Below are 19,341 nucleotides of genomic sequence, written 5' to 3'. Positions count from 1 at the left end.
TTTTTAGACATTTTAATATGGCAATATGCTTGTAAAGTCTCAAATGTATAGAAATGCATTTTTATAAAATGTATCATATATATATGTGTGTTTATCTATTAAATACAAACATAAAACCTGTGACATTATTCATTATTATCTAGAGAAAGCTAAAGAATGATATGGTAATAGAATCTGCAAAGTAAAATGTTACTTTTGAGACACTGGAATATAGTTTAGTTTAAAAGTGATTTCCAGTTACTTTATTTCTGATTCATTTCCAATTATTTCTAAAAATGTAGAAGTCATGAAATGATATTAACCTCAAGTCAAGAAATTTAAAAATTTCACATAGAATTATTTGTCATAGGCTAGAATTCAAGATAAGATGATGTCCCAGAGAGTTTCAGTTATTGAAGTAGTAATAAGTACATTATTAAAAGAATAGATTCATGTGTCAATGCAACTCTAAGAACAGTATAATAACAATAATGTACTTAATCTCATAGCACCTTTACGGGGTGAACATATTAGCAAATCAGACAAGTATCATGCAACAATTTTGAAAAGATTGTAAATCATTACTTTAATATAGCTGTAACTACAGTTGGTCTCTGTGCTATTTGGTTCACAACTCACCTTTTTAAAGGAAAGTACAAAAGAAAAATATCAAATGGCTCTAGCCATGGTATAAAAGAAAATGATAGTTGGTACATAGTAGCCAAAGAAACTAAAACTACTTTTTATATAGGTAAGTAAAAAAAGTCATATAAATTATAAACTTTCAGTGTTAAGAGGGATCCTAGGGCTTATTTTGTCCAAAATCCTTATTTTACATATAAGAAAAGTAAGAAACTATGGTATAGCAGAGCAAAATAACTTACCCACTTTAGTGAGCAGCTTTACTAGGACTCAAGACATATCTCCTAATTGTAAATGACTGAGGTTGCCAAAAATAGTAAAATATTTTCAAGAAAAAAGAAGAATCAAAGAATCAACTCTTAATAAATAATATATCTGAACTACTCCCAGAATCAATCTTTCTTTTGATCATTTATCCATATATCAAGAATTACTGAGTAATTAATATAAACAAGATACAGTATTCATCTTGTTTTTACAGACCCCACACAACATAAAGAGATTCATTCCTACTAATGCTTCAAGATACAGTTCAAAATCAGTGTTTCTGTGATTTCTTCTTTGATTTCCCATGGTAGCATTTGCTACTCTTTCCTTTGGGCAGCCAAGCAAATTGTACTACCTGTTTATACATATGAACCCCAACATGCTACCCACCTCTTAGGGGCAGCAAGCTAATTTATTTTAAAAATTCTTCTAATACCTAGCGCCATGCCTGGAACATAGCAGACATGAAGCTATGGTTAAGTGAATAAATGGTCAAATAAATATACATATAATGAGGATAATCAGTGACAAGAGTATAGTTTGCAGCATCATACTCCATTTAAAATTCTTATAAAAATTTGTACTATGCATTTTACTGATATTCTTGATCCTTTATGACTTTTATATTTAATAACAAAAGTGAGGCCACTACAGCAATCCAACTGCAATGTATATTATGTTTCACCTTTTGCAAGAAACCAAGAGAAGGGTGAGCAAAAAATCAATAAGTGATTAAAGTAATAGGTGAATTAGATAAAAAGAATGTTGATTTTTAAAAAGAAAATGGTGGTAAAATGTTGAGAAATCATAACTTGAGATTAAAGTAATTCTGCCTCTCTCTTCTTTATAGGAACATAGCATAAATATGCAATTTGTCAGAATCTCTAAAACAAAAAACGTAAGAATAGAACTTAGCACCTGCTTATATTAGAATGGAAATCTGAAATGAGAAAATGCAGGAATGATTTGCTATGCTATTCAATTCTATCACAATGATCATGTTAATGCCCAGCATGATCAACTCATATTTCTTTCTCCATAGCATAGTTATAGTTCTCTACAGCATAGTCTTTCCTGTTATACTGCAGGTATTCAGAAAGCCTAACTTATCTGATGTTTCTTATATGAGCTAAGCTTCTTAAAATAACTATTTGACAGATGGAAGTGGATTCTTTTAGATGTCACAATAACTGTCACAAACTAGAAAATACTAAACAAAGTCAAATCTCTGGCTGTGAACAGAAAATGTCTGATTTACTTTAAGTAAACAGCTACTCTTAAAATAAAATAACAAATTCTAATGAAACAAATACCTACTTAGGATGTCTTTTTAATTTTATCTCCTGTCTGTTCATTTCCTCAGATGCCAACCTCAACCATGTAAGATGTAAGTTGTTTAACAATAAAAGGGAAAAACACACACCAAAATTTGAAATGTTGAAATACTTACATTTTCTGTGGTTCCAGTAATTACATGGAGGCCATCATATGTTGATTTAATATACATACCCTAAGAAAAAGACAGCATCAGAAAAAAAGTAAGGTAATGGGAATATTTTCAAGAACATTATCACCTAATTTATAAAAAATTGCTCTATTAAATTAAACTTGCTACATGCCGCAAAGAAGAATCCATAAAGACAGATGCTGTCTCTAAACTGGTTAAGAAATTACCAGCTACATGTTTTTGTTTCTAATGTTTGTCCAGAGAAGCCCATACTCAATCAAATAACTACTTGATAAGTAAATTACCCAGGAAATTTATAAAATGTAACATGGTAATTCAATATTCTGAAGAAAGAACACACTTCACTTCCCTTCAAATCCACAGTACGTATTTGTGCCAAAATAAAAGTTGAATGGGAAACTCAAATGCTTGTATATTATTAGCTTATTTTGCTTGATAGATATTACATAATCAAAAGGTTTCCACAGAAATACTTTAATGATAACTATCTAGAGCCAGAAGAGAAAACAGTTTTTATATAATTTTCACTCTCCTGCTATTTTGTAGTATTAATAATTACATCCAATAATCTCTGTATCATCAACACATAATTAAAAGGTTATGTGTTATAATTCCTCTCCCCAGTAAAGAAGGTGAGGTTCTATTTAAATAAAGTCATTTTAGATAAAACTTCATTAAAGCTTAAAAATTAAATATAAATTTTGAAATCATATATGCTTTAAAAGCAAATAAAAATTTTCAATTATGGACAGTGACAGAACTTTAAAGAAAAAAATCACAATAAGGGATTCACATCTTAAATATTTAATAACTTTTAAGTAAATCAGGAAGAAAACAGATGATTCACTGAATAGCTTTTTTCCCTTTCAGGAAAATTTTGTTTGGTAATTTAAATTCTTTGGGGAAAAATTATCTGAATTTAACTTTGAATTTTCAAATGTTGATTTAAAAAATTAAAAACACTGATTTTAATTAACTTCAAATCTGAAATATAGGAGATTTAACAGTAACGGTAACATTTCAGAAAAAGTGTATGTTTCGGGCTTATGTACAGCAAAAACTCCTTATAATGTTAATACTTTATATTAATTAAATATTTCGGCACATGAATATATACTGTTTTCTTTGACAATAAGAGATAAAAAGAGAAGCAGTAAAGTTCATGGTATAAAAGTACTGAGAAACCACTGGGTTTTAATTCTATAAAGTTACTTCAATATATCCTATGCCTAAAATGTCATCAGTTCCAAAAATGGCTTAGCCTGAATGTCTAATGCTAAACAAAAGGAATGTGATTTTAAAAGATAAAAATTTAAAAGCTGTTTAGTTTTTAAAATGAGAACTTATCCTTATTACTTTATATAAAATGAATAATTAACCTCAACAAAGGGAAAACAGAAATTAATTAAATTGGCCAGTAGTTCTTGGCTATGACAGTATGATAATATTTAGCCTGACACTGATGACAGATGCACAATGTACTTACATTTGCAGTTAATATTTGTCTCATTATTATTAGAAGGTAAATACAATGATACTATTTTAGAGAGAAGAGGAAAATAACATTTTCACCTCAGGTATTACCAAGATTACATCAAATTAGTAAGGTCTTAAAATATAGTCATGTGCCCCATAATGACATTTTGGTCAATAACAAACCACATATATGATGGTGGTCCCATAAAATTATGATACTATATTTTTACTGTCATTTCTATGTTTAGATATATTGGGATATATAAATACTCACCTGTGTTAGAACTGCTGACCGTATACAGTACAGTATCTTGCTATACAGGTTTATAGCCTAGAAGCAATAGCCTATACCATGTAATTTAGGTCTGTAGTAGGCTATGCTATATAAATTTGTGTAAGCATATGCTATGATGTTCACACAATGATAAAATTATGTAAGGATGCATTTTTCAGAATGTATCCCTGTGGTCAAGCAAAGCATGACTGATTATTTGTAAGAGTTAGACACTAAATTTTGCTTTAGGTTTTACATAGAAGGAAAATAAGAGTATAAGGTGGAAAAAAAGTGAACAAAATAATACATAGCACTTGGACATACAAAACAATCATAACCTGTCATTATCTCTCACATCATCACTAATACTACTTGTTACAATGTGCCGAGAGTTGTTTTAAATGTTTTATATTTACTTCACAATAGCTTATATGGTGGAAATTATCATTACTTCTGTTTACAGGCAAGGAGATGGAGGCACAGAGAATCTTGAGTGTCTGCCCAAGGTAGTGAAACCAAAGCAGGTTTCAGGCCCAGACAGTTTGATTCCAGAGTCCACACTCTGAACTAGTAGGCTTCTGATTAATTTATTACCAAATTAGCAGAGTTGTGCACTGTAACTTTTCTTATTAGAATATAATATTTGGCAACTGTGGATATTAAAGTCAAACCATTCACTGTTCAGCATCTATTCTAAAAGACTAAGACCACTTCACCACGTATACTTTTTGTAAACGTGCTGCCAAAGTAAGCACCAGTGCACATGTAGTATGTAAAATTGTAGTTATAAAAACAACTGGGTTTGATATTTCATAAATTCATTTTAATCACTCATGTCTCCTGATAATGGTAAGCAGAAGCTGATTATCTTTCCCTCCACATTTCTTTCAATATTGTATATTATTGATTATAAAATAAAGATGTTAGACAAGAATTCTAAAATGATTCCATAAATGATTAAGTCATAGAAAAAATATAGCATCCTAAGAAATATGCTTAGAAAAGATACTACTGTTATAGGGATAATAAAAATATCATGAAAATAATGTAGTTATTGCTCTGAAAATAATATTTGTTTGTAATTACTGCATATACCACTAACTTAAAAAACTGATAATTGTAAACTGAAGAAAGCACCTAGTAGTTATAGAAGAAGCTGTCATTATAGCAATGTTATATAATTTATACTAAGCTACTTTTTTCGGATGGATGAACTTTTTTTTAATGCTTAAAGATGGATCTAGATATACATGTAAGTTCAATTCTAAAAACTTTTCATAGTCTTGAGCGACAGGACAGAAATAAAACATATTTCTACAATGCTACAAATATACAGTATATGTATTTTGTTTCATGTGATATTTTCATTTCTAAACTCAATAAAACATGCTGTAACTATTTTAAATAATCAAAACTGACTTCTTCATCCTTATTAATCTCCTTGTCATGATACTGAGAAAAATGGGCAAAAGTCAGGCACCAGAAGAAAGAGAAGAAACAAGTTGCCTGGATGAATTTCAAACTAATCATCTTCTGAATAACAGAGTCTACAGAAATACATCTGATTAGTTGTTCACCTCTGAGAGAGGGCCAAACAGCAGGAGGACATGTAATTCAAATGGCTCTTTTTCTGGAACTGTGACAAATATGGCCTTCCATTTCATCAAAACCTTCATCTCTCTCTCTCTTTTTTTAGCCAATTAATTCTAGAGCTGACTTGCACAGCTCTCTCTCCATCATTTGGCACAGCTTACCAAAAAGACATTTGTTTCACTGTCTCCAAATGTTGGTTACCCAACAGGAGCCAAAGCAACCTCACAGTCGAGTTGGTAAAATAAGGCATATTTGGAGACAATTCAAGTACCTAAATAGAAAAAGAACTTTCTGAGGCCAAGAGACTTCCCCAAGGATGCCCCCCACCATAACACCTTTCTCTGTATTCAAGTTATCTTTGGGCTCTCATCCAGTTTTGATATATTTCAATAACTCTCATTTTTCTTTCTTTAATTTTCCTCTAATTGTTTTTGTTTAAAAGCACATTAGAAACTATTTTTATATGTTTTAATCATAACTAGGTAATTTCCCACCATTCCTTATCATGCTTCAGGACTCTCAAATCTTAGAAATCCTAGGAAATTTGACTAACTAGAAAGCTGATGCACAATCTATCCAGTTTATCAGTGGAAGAACAAAACAGTTACCTTTTGCCCATGAAAAAAGTTCTGTCTTGAAATTGGCAGAAGACCTTCTGTAGATCTAAGCTAATTAAACAGCTGTATACCAAGGGGGTGTGTGTGTGTGTCAGGAACAGTTTTGTTTTTCCATGTCCCGGATCCTCCCATTGGTTTTCAACTGTGAAATTTCATTAAATCTTGTTATCCTCTTACCTCTTTCCATTTCTTTTCTTTTCTTCTTCTTTCTTTCTTTCTTTTTTTTTTTTTTGAAGTTTTTAGCCGGGGCTGGGTTTGAACCCACCACCTCTGGCATATGGGGCCAGCGCCCTACTCCTATGAGCCACAGGTGCCTCCCCCTCTTTCCATTTCTTTACTTTTCTTACATTTATATACTTTCCATGGCTAAGCATAGGCTAAATGCTACCAAAATCCTTTTTTTTACTTCAAATGTGATTGATTAAATTTACTTACAAATCGTTGAGTTTTAAAATGATACCCTCAATAAGCTATATAAAATCTCTATTTAGTATTTTCCCCTTTAATTCAAATCACAAGAAATAGTTTTATCCTTAACTCTTTGTATTAATATTTAACATTTTAGGATTTTCTTTTCCTTCCTTTGAATGATCATCTCAGTGAAGTGCTGCCTACTGCCCTTTAAAAATAAAATTTCTCTAAATAGTTCCAGTTTTAAAGTCATCTTCCTAAGCTTCTCACATATCCCTTTAGCAATTCCAAATCTGAATGTGGGATAGGGAAAAAACTCTTCAGATGTACTTCATTTAGATTTACTTGGACTTAAACCCTGCCTTTATTGTCTATTACCAATATGTGATGCAGAGCAAATTGGTAAAGATCTGTAATTCTGTTTTCTCATTTGTAAAATAAGAACATTAATACCTACTGCATAGAGTTGTGAGAAACATACCTGGCAAATAGTAGGCACTAGTTTCTTTTCTCTTCCAGCCATTTTCCAGACTATTTAAATGAATCTGGTTCTTAGCATTTTAAATTTATGACTATTCAAAAGAGCAGACCCTGATCTCTCCTTTAAATTAAAAAAACTACTCAGCCATAAAAAGATGGAGACTTTACAACTTTAGTGTTAACCTGGGTGGAGTTGAAACACATTTCTTCTTAGTAAAGTACCACAAGAATGAAAAACCAAGTATACAATGTACTCAACAATAAGGAGAAGCCAGCAGATGATCTAATACACACCCACTTAAGAGAAAAAGGGGAGGAGTAAGAAGGATTGGTGTGCTGCCACTTAATGGGCACAATATAAGGGTGCATGGCACACCTCTTGGATGTGGGACACAACTACAACAGGGACTCTACTTAACAAATGTAAACACTGTAATGTAATTGTTTTACCCTCACGTTAACCTGAAATAAAAAAAAGTAAAAAACAAAAAGAAAAGACCTGTTCAGGGCTATACCTTTACAAAAAAATCAAAATTTCACAGTGTCGGTTAATTAGCATTGTGCTGACTCACTTCACATGGTTATCTTCCCCATGATTTGAGTGGAAATTACAGGAAAAAAAAATTCAAGCTCCTTTCTCTTTAGAACCACAGACTCACAGAGCTAGGAGCTTCAATGATGATCTATTCCTGCTCCCTTCCATGTGATAAGATCAAGGCCAAGCTGGTTAAATTTATTCTCCTACCTCTTAAAGATCATTCTCATATTTTTTATGTTAAGTGATTTGTATCCAGGTATCCTGAATTCCAGTTTAATATAATGTAGTATTAGTTCATAATTTTACACTCCAAAAATCAAGCTTAGATTGCTTCCTTTCCTTTATAACTACTGAGAGGTGAGATGTAGAAAGAAAAATCTTTATAATTCGTCAAATCAGGTGAAATGTTCCTCTATAGAATAGATGATCTCAAACTAAAAATATTACTGGTGATCACTGGTCAATAAAGGTTTTGCCTTCTGAAACACATATATACATATATATATGTATGTGAACACATGTGTATATATACATATATATACACTTTATACCCATATACACATATATGAAAAATAAAAGACACATAAAAAGTTAAGCTTGCTTACAGATATTTAAGAATATATTATCTAAATCCAATCATCAATGTTGGTGCCAATATTTCTATTTTCCAAAATGTCTTTCAATGGTAATTTATATGTGGACAGAAAGACACCATAGCACCAACTTAACATGTAATAGTTGGGTCGGAGTTAAGACATTCTCTAGGCAGTCTCTTGTTTTTTTAATTTCTCCCTCATCAATATCAATGTTACATGCTTTCTTTCTATAGGCTCATTTTTCAAAAAACCTCTCTCCCTTGGGTTAAATTTAGAATCAATATATTTTTTAATTAGTTGAACAATATTTAAAAGATGATTATATTTATTACTATGTAATACAAATATATGTCACAGATGTTGGTCTTGGGTTGGCCACATCCACTTGCTTATTCACCCTTATAAGAATGAAGGTGAGTTATAAAGAGTATCTCAGGTGGTGCCCATAGCTCAGTGGGTAGGGCCATATACACCGAGGTTGGGGGGTTCTAACCCGGCCTGGGCCAGCTAAAACAACAATGAAAACTGCGACAACAACAAGAAAAGAGTATCTCAGTTTGTTTAGTTTAACCACCCTAGGAAAAGGAAGACATATTAAAACTACAACAAACCAAACTAAGACAAACAGAACAAATAAAATACCTACTTATATGAGCAGGTAATATTGTGGTATTTATTATAAAATCCTTAACTTAAACTTCTTTTAAGCCTAAGGAATTTTGGTGGGGAGAAATGAAAGAACTCAATCAAAGCTAAATGATCACCAAATGAAACAGGATAATTCGGAAATACCATTTTAATACTCCTTCATTTTCATTTATCTTCATAAAAATTCTTATCATGCTAGATAAACTTCCACTATTTTAACTGCTTGAGGAAAAAAGTACCCAGATTTCCACATTTGGAGGATGCTTTGTCCACATCATTAGCTGTATGCTGATGGATGGAGGTTTTGATAAACATGGTATCTCTTACCAGCCCTTCACTTGGTTTGATGTTTGCCAGCTGAATCACTTCCAGGTGAGCAGACTGTGAAACCAGAGGATCTGATGACAAGGATATAATGTGGTCACAGACTCCAGAAAGAGTTTTACACTAGAAGCCAAAAAAAAAAAATAGTTGTGGTAAACGTGTATTGTAAGTAACATACACATCACCTTTTGTTAAAACTTTTTTACAAGGAAAAATGAAAGCAACAGTAAAAGAAAGTAATTAACATTTTATTCTGTACAATCTATTTAAAAACTCAGATGCATAACTGAGAAAATGACATGAAGGCTGTGTTGACCAGTTTGATGGAAGTATTTCAGATTGCATGTGAAAACCCCACACTGTACCCCAGAAGTGCATTAATGTACATAGTTACCATTCAATAAAAAAAAAAAAACAAAACTCAGATGCAAAGAAAACACATACACACACAATACACCTATATTATACATTATAGACAGAAGAACTATATGCCAAAATACTCATGAATGTTATGGTTATATTTTCTTTCTATTATTTGATTCATTACACCTAAAATAAAATGTTTGTTTCTAAACAACCTTAATCTGAAAACTTCTTGATAACAACCACCAGATTGAACTGATTTAACATAAAAAAATCTTGATTTTTTTTTAATTACGTGATAAGACAATGTAAAAAATATTTGACCAAGATCCAGGAAAGATGAATCTCCCAACTCTGTTTGGTGAACTCTTCCTATTTATTTATCTAGACTTCCCTGTTCAAGGTTACCTTTGTATAAAGTTGCCCACCTCTTCCAGGCAAAGTTTGGTACTTCTTCAATGCTGCTTTCTCAGCATTCTATGAATAATCTGAAATTGTATGACAACTATTTTATTCTGAATCCCTCTGAGACACAGACTGTGCTGTACTCATCTCCGACTTCTTTGCTTCCCTCTACTCCCACCTACTACCCACACCAGGCAAATTCTAGAACATACAAAGCACTTAATAAATGTTAGTTGAATGAACTGAAGAGCAAATGAGCTTAAACAATTAGTTTAATGGCTTTACTGAAGACAGAAAGCTAGTGATTTAGTCAAGATAACTCTATTCATGCTGATATCTGTATAGAATAAAAGATTTAAAATATATGTTGCATCTATCACAGTATTGTTAAGACTTAAACACAGCAAAATCATGAAAAAAGTGGAATATGAATGATGAAGCTTAGAATATACTGCCCTAAAATATGCTTGCAGATGTTTCATAGACCCTCACTGAATTTTCTGAAGCCTGCGTTCCATCATTTTGATTTTTTTTGCCTTTACTATAGGAAAATATTATATTTTGCAGCAATGTAAGTGTTATCTTATACCCATCTCCAACATGTCCATTTGTTCTGTGACCACTGCATTAGTCTACTGTGAGGGAGCTAGTTTCCCCTGCCTGGTCAAGATAAGAAGGACTCTGTTTTTACTAACTTCATTCTGTCCTTGGTCCATGGCCTCAGTCTGTGTTAGACTCAAGACTCTGCCATGCTAAATTTCCTGCCCAACTGTACTTGTGCTTTTGGCATATAACTCTCAAGTCTGCACTTTTACTGTGGATATCATCTTCTAAGGAGATACAGACAGCTGCATGGTATGAACAGCCATGGAAAGAACATGGGCTTCATATCAAGATGGATACTGCCATACTGCCAATGTGACTTGCTATGTGACTGTAAACAAATTATTTTATATACGTGAGGCTCAGTTTGATAAGGCAGAAAATGAAATTAGGTAATAAAGATTACTTTATATGGATGACATGCTAAACCTTGATAATGCCTTTAAAAGATTCCAATATGGCACTTATCCAAAGAAGACACTAAATAAATGCTTCCCTCTCCCCTGTTGCTTCCTCTATCCCTCTTTACTCATGGGATGAACTATCCCATAATTCTTAATTTCATGACCTTGCTGACCATGTTACAATTCAATAATCACACTGGCCAGTCTAGCTGCATGGTCAGGACAGATTGTTCACATCTCTTTTTATTGTCTAAGGGTCTCAATGCTTTTAGATACAAAGAAGGCATTTACTCTAAAGAGTTGCTATGCAAAGTGACAACAACAAGATCATCTGTCAGAAATAGGGAACCCTACAGGGCCAACTTGGCGGAAGTGTGACATACACAATCACACATGAACCTACACTTGGTTTTATGTCCTGTTGTTGCTGTCTTGGAATTCATAATTGTTTTTGAACAGGGGGCTTGGTATTTTCATTCTACTCTAGGTCTCACAAATTATATAGCCCATTATGGGACCCCATTCTCTGTATGCCTTTTAAAAAAATTCCTCTTGAAAATGTTCATCAGCAGCCATGAGGAAAGGACAGAATGGCAGCATTTACACAAAAACTGGCTGCAGTTCAAATTGCAGGTTTGACAGGAAGAAAAATACTCTGGTAGATTTAAATCTTCTAACTATTCCTTTCCTCCCCTATGTGGTTACATTTTCATTCTTATTTTCTCTTAACCTCAAGGGGGGAGATAACATTGTTAATTCTGAATGGTTTCTATATAGGATACTTGGATTGCATGCTAATCTGAAGGGTACTAAATCAGTAAGCTAAAAAGAACCCTTTGTGGTTTCTATAAATTAAAGTGTACTTCAAGAGTCCAATGTATAAATAAATAGGAAGGTAACGGATGCATATAAATGGCTCTGTATGTATATATTACAACATTCAGGGCCTCATAAAACACACTGGTAATGAGCAATAGTAGCTCTCCTATTCAGGCATTTGGTAGCATTTAGAATTGGGGTGGAAGAAGGAAAGGTAGAAATAGTAGACTAGACATTGTATAAAAAAGAAAATACCAATTAAATCTATTACATTAAGTTGTAAAACATTTTTTTTCTGATTCCTCTTGTTTGCCAAATGCCGCTATATGCTAGGTGCTGCTAGGAATACAAAAAAAAAATGAGTAAAATATTGGCTTTACTGGCAAAGTTTTAAAAGTTAATATATTAAAGATCTTGAAAAATAATAAAGAATTAGAAAATAAACTCCACTAGAACATTGCTGCCTGTTTTAGAGATAATGTACTAGAACCTTTACACTTTAGCATTTGAAATTTGACTAAGCTAATTAGAAGAAGTATAAAATGGTTTTGCTTTGCATGCTAATTCTATACTCCTTAAGTTACTACAGGAAGCCACATAATTTAACGTACTCATATTAAAAGTAAATTTAGTCAGTGTTCATTTAGTGAAATCACGTGAGATATTCTATTGTTATAATTTATATTTTAAATATATGTTTTATTTTAAAACATAACATTATCTATACCTAAGAGTGTATTCTAGAGAAAATAACTATAAAATAACAAGAAAAATTGATTCATTTTTACACTTTAACATCATTATTATTCAATATTATTTGTAGAGCACATATAATAGGTCTGCCACAGGCTAAATATTTCATATTCATTATCTCATTTATCCATATAACAACTTGTTGAAGTAGGTATTGTTATGGCCAGCTTAACAGGCGAGAGAGCAAGGCTAAATAAATAGACCAAGGTCATCGACTTGGTAGAAGGACTTGAAATCCCAACCATTATTGTGCTCTATTTTTATCCTTAGATCTTAACTCTACTGCTGATCAATTGCATTTTGCATTGTTTAAAATCAATGTCTGCATTTGACAGATGTTATATAACATGTTTAAACTACATAATGAAATAAAAGGAGGCCTGCAAGTATTCTTGCAATTTAGAATAAAGCTAAAGGGAACATAAAATGGCAAGGGATATTATAACTGACTCTCTGGATTCTGTTATACACTACTCAAGATGGTGACAAAGGATTAATGACTATATAATAGTTAACAGGGCTAGCTATGACTTAGGAACCTTTTCAAACAGAAGAGTGTCATGTGCTGGATTTAAAGGTATTGTGTGATTTTTTTTTCTGTTGGGTATTTTATATTAATTTCCAATATTAATTAATAGACCATATTGCCCAGATGAAATAGAGTTTTCACATTCTGTCATATATACATACTGTATTTCATACATGGCTAGTTCACCTAAATCTAAAAGTTCTAAAGGGAAAAGACATCTGGGCATAGCATGTTTAGTATAAAATAAATAATGGCTTTAAACTATTTATAAAAGCAACATTTTACTCACTGTAGAAATTCAAAAAATGATCACCCAACACTAATATATTAACCAATAATAACAAATAGCATTCTTCATTATCTCTAAATTTATAAGATTTTTTTAGATTAACACATGAAGGTTTAGTTATTATTTTTAAAAAGAAAATGCAGAAAGTGCTCCAAGTAGTGAACACTACTAGAGTACTAGTGGGATAAGAAACAATCTTATGTTAACCTTGAAGCACACTCAGGCATAACCGAGTTACTTAAAGTATTTTTTTTTTTGAAACAGAGTCTCACAATGTCACCCTTGGTAGAGTCCTGTGGTGTCACAGCTCACAGCAACCTCAAACTCTTGGGCTTAAGCGATTCTCTTGCCTCAGCCTCCCAAGTAGCTGGGACTACAGGTGCCCACCACAACACCCAGCTATTTTTTGTTGCAGTTGTCATTGTTGTTTAGCTGGCCTGGGCCAGGTTCGAACCTGCCAGCCTTGGTGTATGTGGCTGGTGCTGTAACCACTGTGTTATGGGCGCTGAACCTTAAAGTATTTTTATCTGCTTTTCTAAATAAGTAGAATGCTAGTCAGTTATTCGTCAGAGTGTATTAGAGCAACTGAGTAAAAATATCTTTAGATTAAAAAATTAAAAAATTAATTTAACATAGGAAAGAACGACTTATAAAGTTAAAAAAGACTTTATGGAAGGAAATTTCTACTTTGGGGGCATATACATATATATAAAAATAAGAGTATGAAATATAAGACTAAGATAAATTAGGGAAACAACAGATGTACATTTTAAGATGGCAATGGTGGTGTGAAAGCTACAATTTAAATATAGTCTAAACAATTGAGGTTTATTATCAATAACATGGAAAATAGTAATTAAAGTTTTCTTTTGATAACTAGTGTGTATTTAAATCGTTGATATAATATTTCAATTAAAACATAACAGAATATTTTTATTTTGTTTGGTTTGTGTATTAGTATAGTTCAGTTATTATAAATTCTGTAAGTCTGTGCCAATTTAGAATGAAACTTACATTGTATTTGGAGAACAAGGGAAGCTTTGTTTTTATGAAATATTATACATTTATTCTGATATTAAATTATGAGGATTCTAAATGACGTATGCCTCATCCAGAAACACAGTATGTTTAGTATCTTAGTAATGATGTAGATCTCTGCTGAGCTACACATTTTGTACATCTAATTATGATAGTTCCATAAGAAGACACCAGGAATTAACAATCATAGGTAATTTCAAGAGTCAAATTTAAAAATTTAAAATAGCATTTAAAATTATTATTCTATATGTACATTCCCCAACACAGAATTTCTTGTTCATATGAGTAAAGAGAATTAAAAGTGAACTAATTTTTTTAAGCTTAAGAACTAATATAATAAAATTTCAATTTTAACTAAGTGTTAAAATTGTATCTATAAACAGCAAAGATTAAGAGCATCCAACAGCTTCAGAAAGCAACCGCTGCTGCAAATAAATAAAGGTCACGCCAACTTCATTCCAGTAAGGCTTAGAAAACTCCCACAATCCCTTTATGTTTCAAACCCTGGTAGCGGAGAAAAAAAACACAACAAAATAATTAGTAAAATGAAAGGAAACCAGCACCATGCCTTCACTAAGCCATTCATGCATTCATCAATTGCTGAGGGTCTACTACATTATTCAAATGCCAACTACTAAGCTCAAGGATTTCACAGCCTGGAATAGTGTTTCTGGTAATGCATTTGGTTTTTGTCCTTAATGTCAATGACATTAAGCCTGCTGCCCTTGGGTTCCTAATAACAGAAAAGAAGCAGTGACCCCTAAAAGCTTGTGATGAGTTAAAATTAGTAAGTAAAAACTCATGATGTTAAAAGCATCATTTCTTTATAAATTCTTACATTTGCCCAAGTTAAAATTTAATAGTCCCAAAGCTCATCAATTGTGTCAGTCCTGTTACTACAAGCTTTCCAACCACTTAACATCCTTATATTCACAGAATTTCAAGACATGATTTGAGACCACTTTGTTCACTGTCTCTAAATGGCACTTGGGGATCCTTGAGAGGTTGAGTGACCCACACAATTTCATAACAAAATTAATAGAAAAGTCAAGACTAAAACTCAGAAGTCCTGATGCTCAGTTAAGTGCTCTTTTCATAAGGATATGCTGCTTCTAACCAAAGAACTCTTTACGATGAATAAGACATGAACCAAACAAGTTAGGAGGAAACACAGTACCTTATATTTAAATTATTAATAACTGTTTTCATAATTATTCTCTCTTGGCTACTAGTGTTTCTTTGACTTTATTTTAAAAATTTCATTTTTTTGTTTTGTTTTTGCTCATTTTGAGTTGAAGTTTCAGTTAATGATGCTGTATTAAGCTATCTATATCTGTAACAAGTTACTACAATCTCTGAGCCTTAAAGCAATACACATTTACTCTCTCTTAGTTTCCGTGCATGACTCAAAAGTCCAGGCCAGGGGTCCTCAAACTTTTTAAACAGGGGGCCAGTTCACTGTCCCTCAGACCATTGGAGGGCTGGACTGAGGGCTCCGGGACGAGTTGGCTGCTAAGCAGGACAGGCAGCGGCAGTAAAAACACCTGGCAGGCTGGATAAATGTCCTAGGCGGGCCACAGTTTGAGGACGCCTGGTCCAGACACTGGACCCAGTTCTACTCTTCTGCTTAGGGTCTCACAAGGCTGCAACCAAGACGTCAAGTGAAGTGCATTCCTATAGGTAGGATTAAGTAGGAAAAAAAATTGTTCCCAAATTCTTGTTAGTGGGATTCATTTCCATGTGACTGTATTACTAAGGTTCTCATTTCCTTGTTGGCTGCCATCCAGGGGTCACTCTCAGCTCCTAGAGGCTGCCCTCAGTTCTTGGCTATATGACCCGCTCACAACATGGCAACTGATTTTCAAAGCCCACAGGACAATCTCTGACCCTTTGAGTCTTTTTTAAAGGTCAGGCTCACCCAGGATAATCTCCCTTTTGATTATATTAAAGTTAAATTGTAAGAGACTTTAAATACATCTATAAAATCACTTTACCTTTTCCAAAAACCAAAACATAATCATGGGAGTAAAATCCATCACAGTCACTGTTCTCAACCACACTGAAGAAGAGAGTGATTATACACCAAGGGGCAAGGATCTTGAGATGCCAATAGAAAACATCAACAGTAAGACAGTAAGGAAAGTCACTGAAATTATATGCCTTCAATTTGTTACCTCAGAATTAGATTTTGATCTCTAGAGAGGCAGCTATAGTATAGTGATTAAGAACATAGGACTGGCTCAATACCTGTAGCACAGTGGATATGGTGCCAGCCACATACACCAAGGGTGGTGGGTTCGAACCTGGCCCAGGCCAGCTAAACAACAATAACAACTGCAACAAAAAATAGATGGGTGTTGTGGCAGGTGCCTGTAGTCCCAGCAACTTGGGAGGCTGAGGCAAGAGAATTGGTTAAGCCCAGGAGTTTGAGGTTGCTATGAACTATGATGCCATGGTATTCTACTGATGGTGACAAAGTGAGACTCTGTCTCAAAAGAAATGCAAATTAAAATGGGATGCCAGTTTTGCATGCCTAATAGAAAAAATTCAAATGCACATGGCAATATGTATATTGTATATAAAATTTTGTTCACACTTAAAGATAGCACTCTTTCCTCTAGGATTTTGCTAAGAGTTTCTAAAATTATCTAAAAAATGGTGGTGCCTATAGCTCAGTGAGTAGGGTGCCAACATATATTGACGCTGGCAGGTTTGAATCTAGCCCGGGCCAGCTAAAATGACAAATGCAACAAAAAAAATAGCCGGGCATTGTGGCAGGTGCCTGTAGTCCCAGCTACTTGGGAGGCTGAGTCAAGAGAATCACTTAAGCCCAAGAATCGGAGGTGGCAGTGAGCTGTGAAGCCACGGCACTCTACTAAGGGTGATTATGTCTTAAAAAAAAAAAAAGAACATAGGACTGATCACTTTATCACTTACCAGCGGCATGATCTTGGGCAAGTTACTTAATCCCTCTGTGTATCTTAGTTTCCTTATCCACATAATTGGGATAAAATAGTACCTATATCACTGAATTGTAATCAGGACTAAATGAAACAGTAACTAGTATTTATTGAGATCTTACTATATTCTAAGGGTTCTTCTATGTCCTTTACATATATTAATTAATTTAACCTCCACAAACTCCGTTATTATCTCTATTGTATATATGTAGAAAGGGAGGCACAAAACTGGTTCAAGGTCACATAACTTTTAATTGTCGGAGCCAAGTTATAGCCAGGCAGTTTTGCTTTAGTTCCTACTTGCTTAAACCACTGTGCATGGTATATTGCCTGGCATGTAAGTATCAGATATTTTAATTCCTAGTAAGCCAAACTTTGAGATAATAGTATCATCTAAAAATTGCACTTTAAAATAATAATCACCTCAGAATGATAAATCAGTGCCAAATAGTGAGAGAACATTCGTCCCCAAAGTGTAGCTTCTTTGATGAGCAAGAAGTGGACCCATGACATTTCAAATTTACTTCAAGTGAAACAACCAGGGGTGAATTAAAAGTTGGGAAAAGAAGCTCCACTGCTACTCTCATTTCTGATAGGAAAACAGAGTAAGCTGGAAACCAGACTGGGTCTGGGGAAATCTCCATTCTATTGTCTGCTGTATCATAGGCCGGAAACAGAGACAGGCAGGCTTGTGGCAAGTCCCCAGCTAGAGAAAGAGATCACTCATTAGAGGGCCTGCTATTTTCCAGGCTGAAGAACAACAGTGGTCTGGAAATATCAGTGGTTCAATTAAGGTGGAGGTTATTAGGAAAATGTTTTCATTTTATTTTGGATTTTATAATTGAGTAGCAAGAATGAAGCAGTTTATCATAATTAGATGAGTTTTAGGAAAATTCAGGCACTATATATACATTGTATGGGCAAATAGGGAACAGATAGCAGAGGTCTAGGAGGAATGTCTTCACTTATAGTTGAGAAATTTGAAGTTGCCATGTGTAGCTTTAAGGAGGTAAGAGCTAACACTGTGCCACCTATCCCTTTATTGACTCTTAGCTTTAAATTCACGCCTGAGTATTTGCTAAGTGATAGTGGATTGGACTCTTTAAGCATTTATCCTTTATGAATACAATGTTACCTTTCTGTTAATAGAAGGCACTGGAGGAACACTCTAGGGAGAAGAAGGCTTCTCTTCCAGGTTCCCATGGACTTTGTTTTACTTTTTCTTGCATATGCTACAAGGTCCATCAGCAGTGCATGTGAATGGGGACATTGGCATGGCTCTGCCCCAGCTATATGCCCAGAATATGCAGTCCCTTAGTGACCCTGCAGCCTCAGCCTGTGCCCAGGGACCACCATCCTGAGGCTATCACAACACGTTCTTGAGACCTCTTGCCCATAGCAGTCCCCTAACTTCTACTGTGAGCCCTTCCACTAGCATCATGTGCCTACATCCTAGAAGGTTTTTTCCCCTCGTCTGGCACCTGTAGACAAATTCAGGTCCAGGCAACCCAAAGAAGCTGCTATGACACCTTCTCAGCCTTGGGAAGAGTTGTTCCACCCATAAGATAACCTTCCTCAAGTTGTCTCCCTCAGTCTTCAGACATGGTTTATTTATTTAAAGGTCCTCTCCTACCTAAGTTTAATAATTATTTATATCAGATTTCCCTTGTTTAAGTTACTGTGTGATTTTTGTTCCCAGATTCAATTACCTTATAGAAGAAATTTTTACATTTACAGTGAGTATAACAGTATTTTAAAAAATCTGTAGTATCTTTGCTCAGAAGAACATTCTCCAGCTCCATCCATGTGAACATGAAGGATGTAAAGTCTCCATCCTTCTTAATGGCTGCATAGTATTCCATGGT

The 19,341-nt window shown here is 33.7% G+C and overlaps 1 protein-coding gene across 5 annotated transcripts in view; it reads right to left on the bottom strand.

Moving 5' to 3' along the window:
* The window catches only part of CNKSR2 (connector enhancer of kinase suppressor of Ras 2), a 296,118-nt gene that overhangs the window by 152,142 nt on the left and 124,635 nt on the right, over nucleotides 1–19,341 (bottom strand). For all 5 annotated transcript variants that reach the window (XM_003791903.3, XM_012806405.1, XM_003791904.3 and 2 more), the window contains exons 6-7: nucleotides 9,317–9,436; nucleotides 2,339–2,398 (exon numbers count right to left, since the gene is read on the bottom strand). In XM_003791903.3, coding sequence (XP_003791951.1) covers nucleotides 2,339–2,398; nucleotides 9,317–9,436 — 180 coding nt within the window. The remainder of the gene's footprint in view (nucleotides 1–2,338; nucleotides 2,399–9,316; nucleotides 9,437–19,341) is intronic.

The sequence above is a fragment of the Otolemur garnettii genome, unplaced genomic scaffold (genome assembly GCF_000181295.1).
Source record: "Otolemur garnettii isolate 467f Iridium unplaced genomic scaffold, OtoGar3 scaffold00051, whole genome shotgun sequence".
Taxonomy (NCBI): domain Eukaryota; kingdom Metazoa; phylum Chordata; class Mammalia; order Primates; family Galagidae; genus Otolemur; species Otolemur garnettii.
Note: the sequence above shows the minus strand (reverse complement) of the source record. Positions and strands in the feature narration are given on the sequence as shown.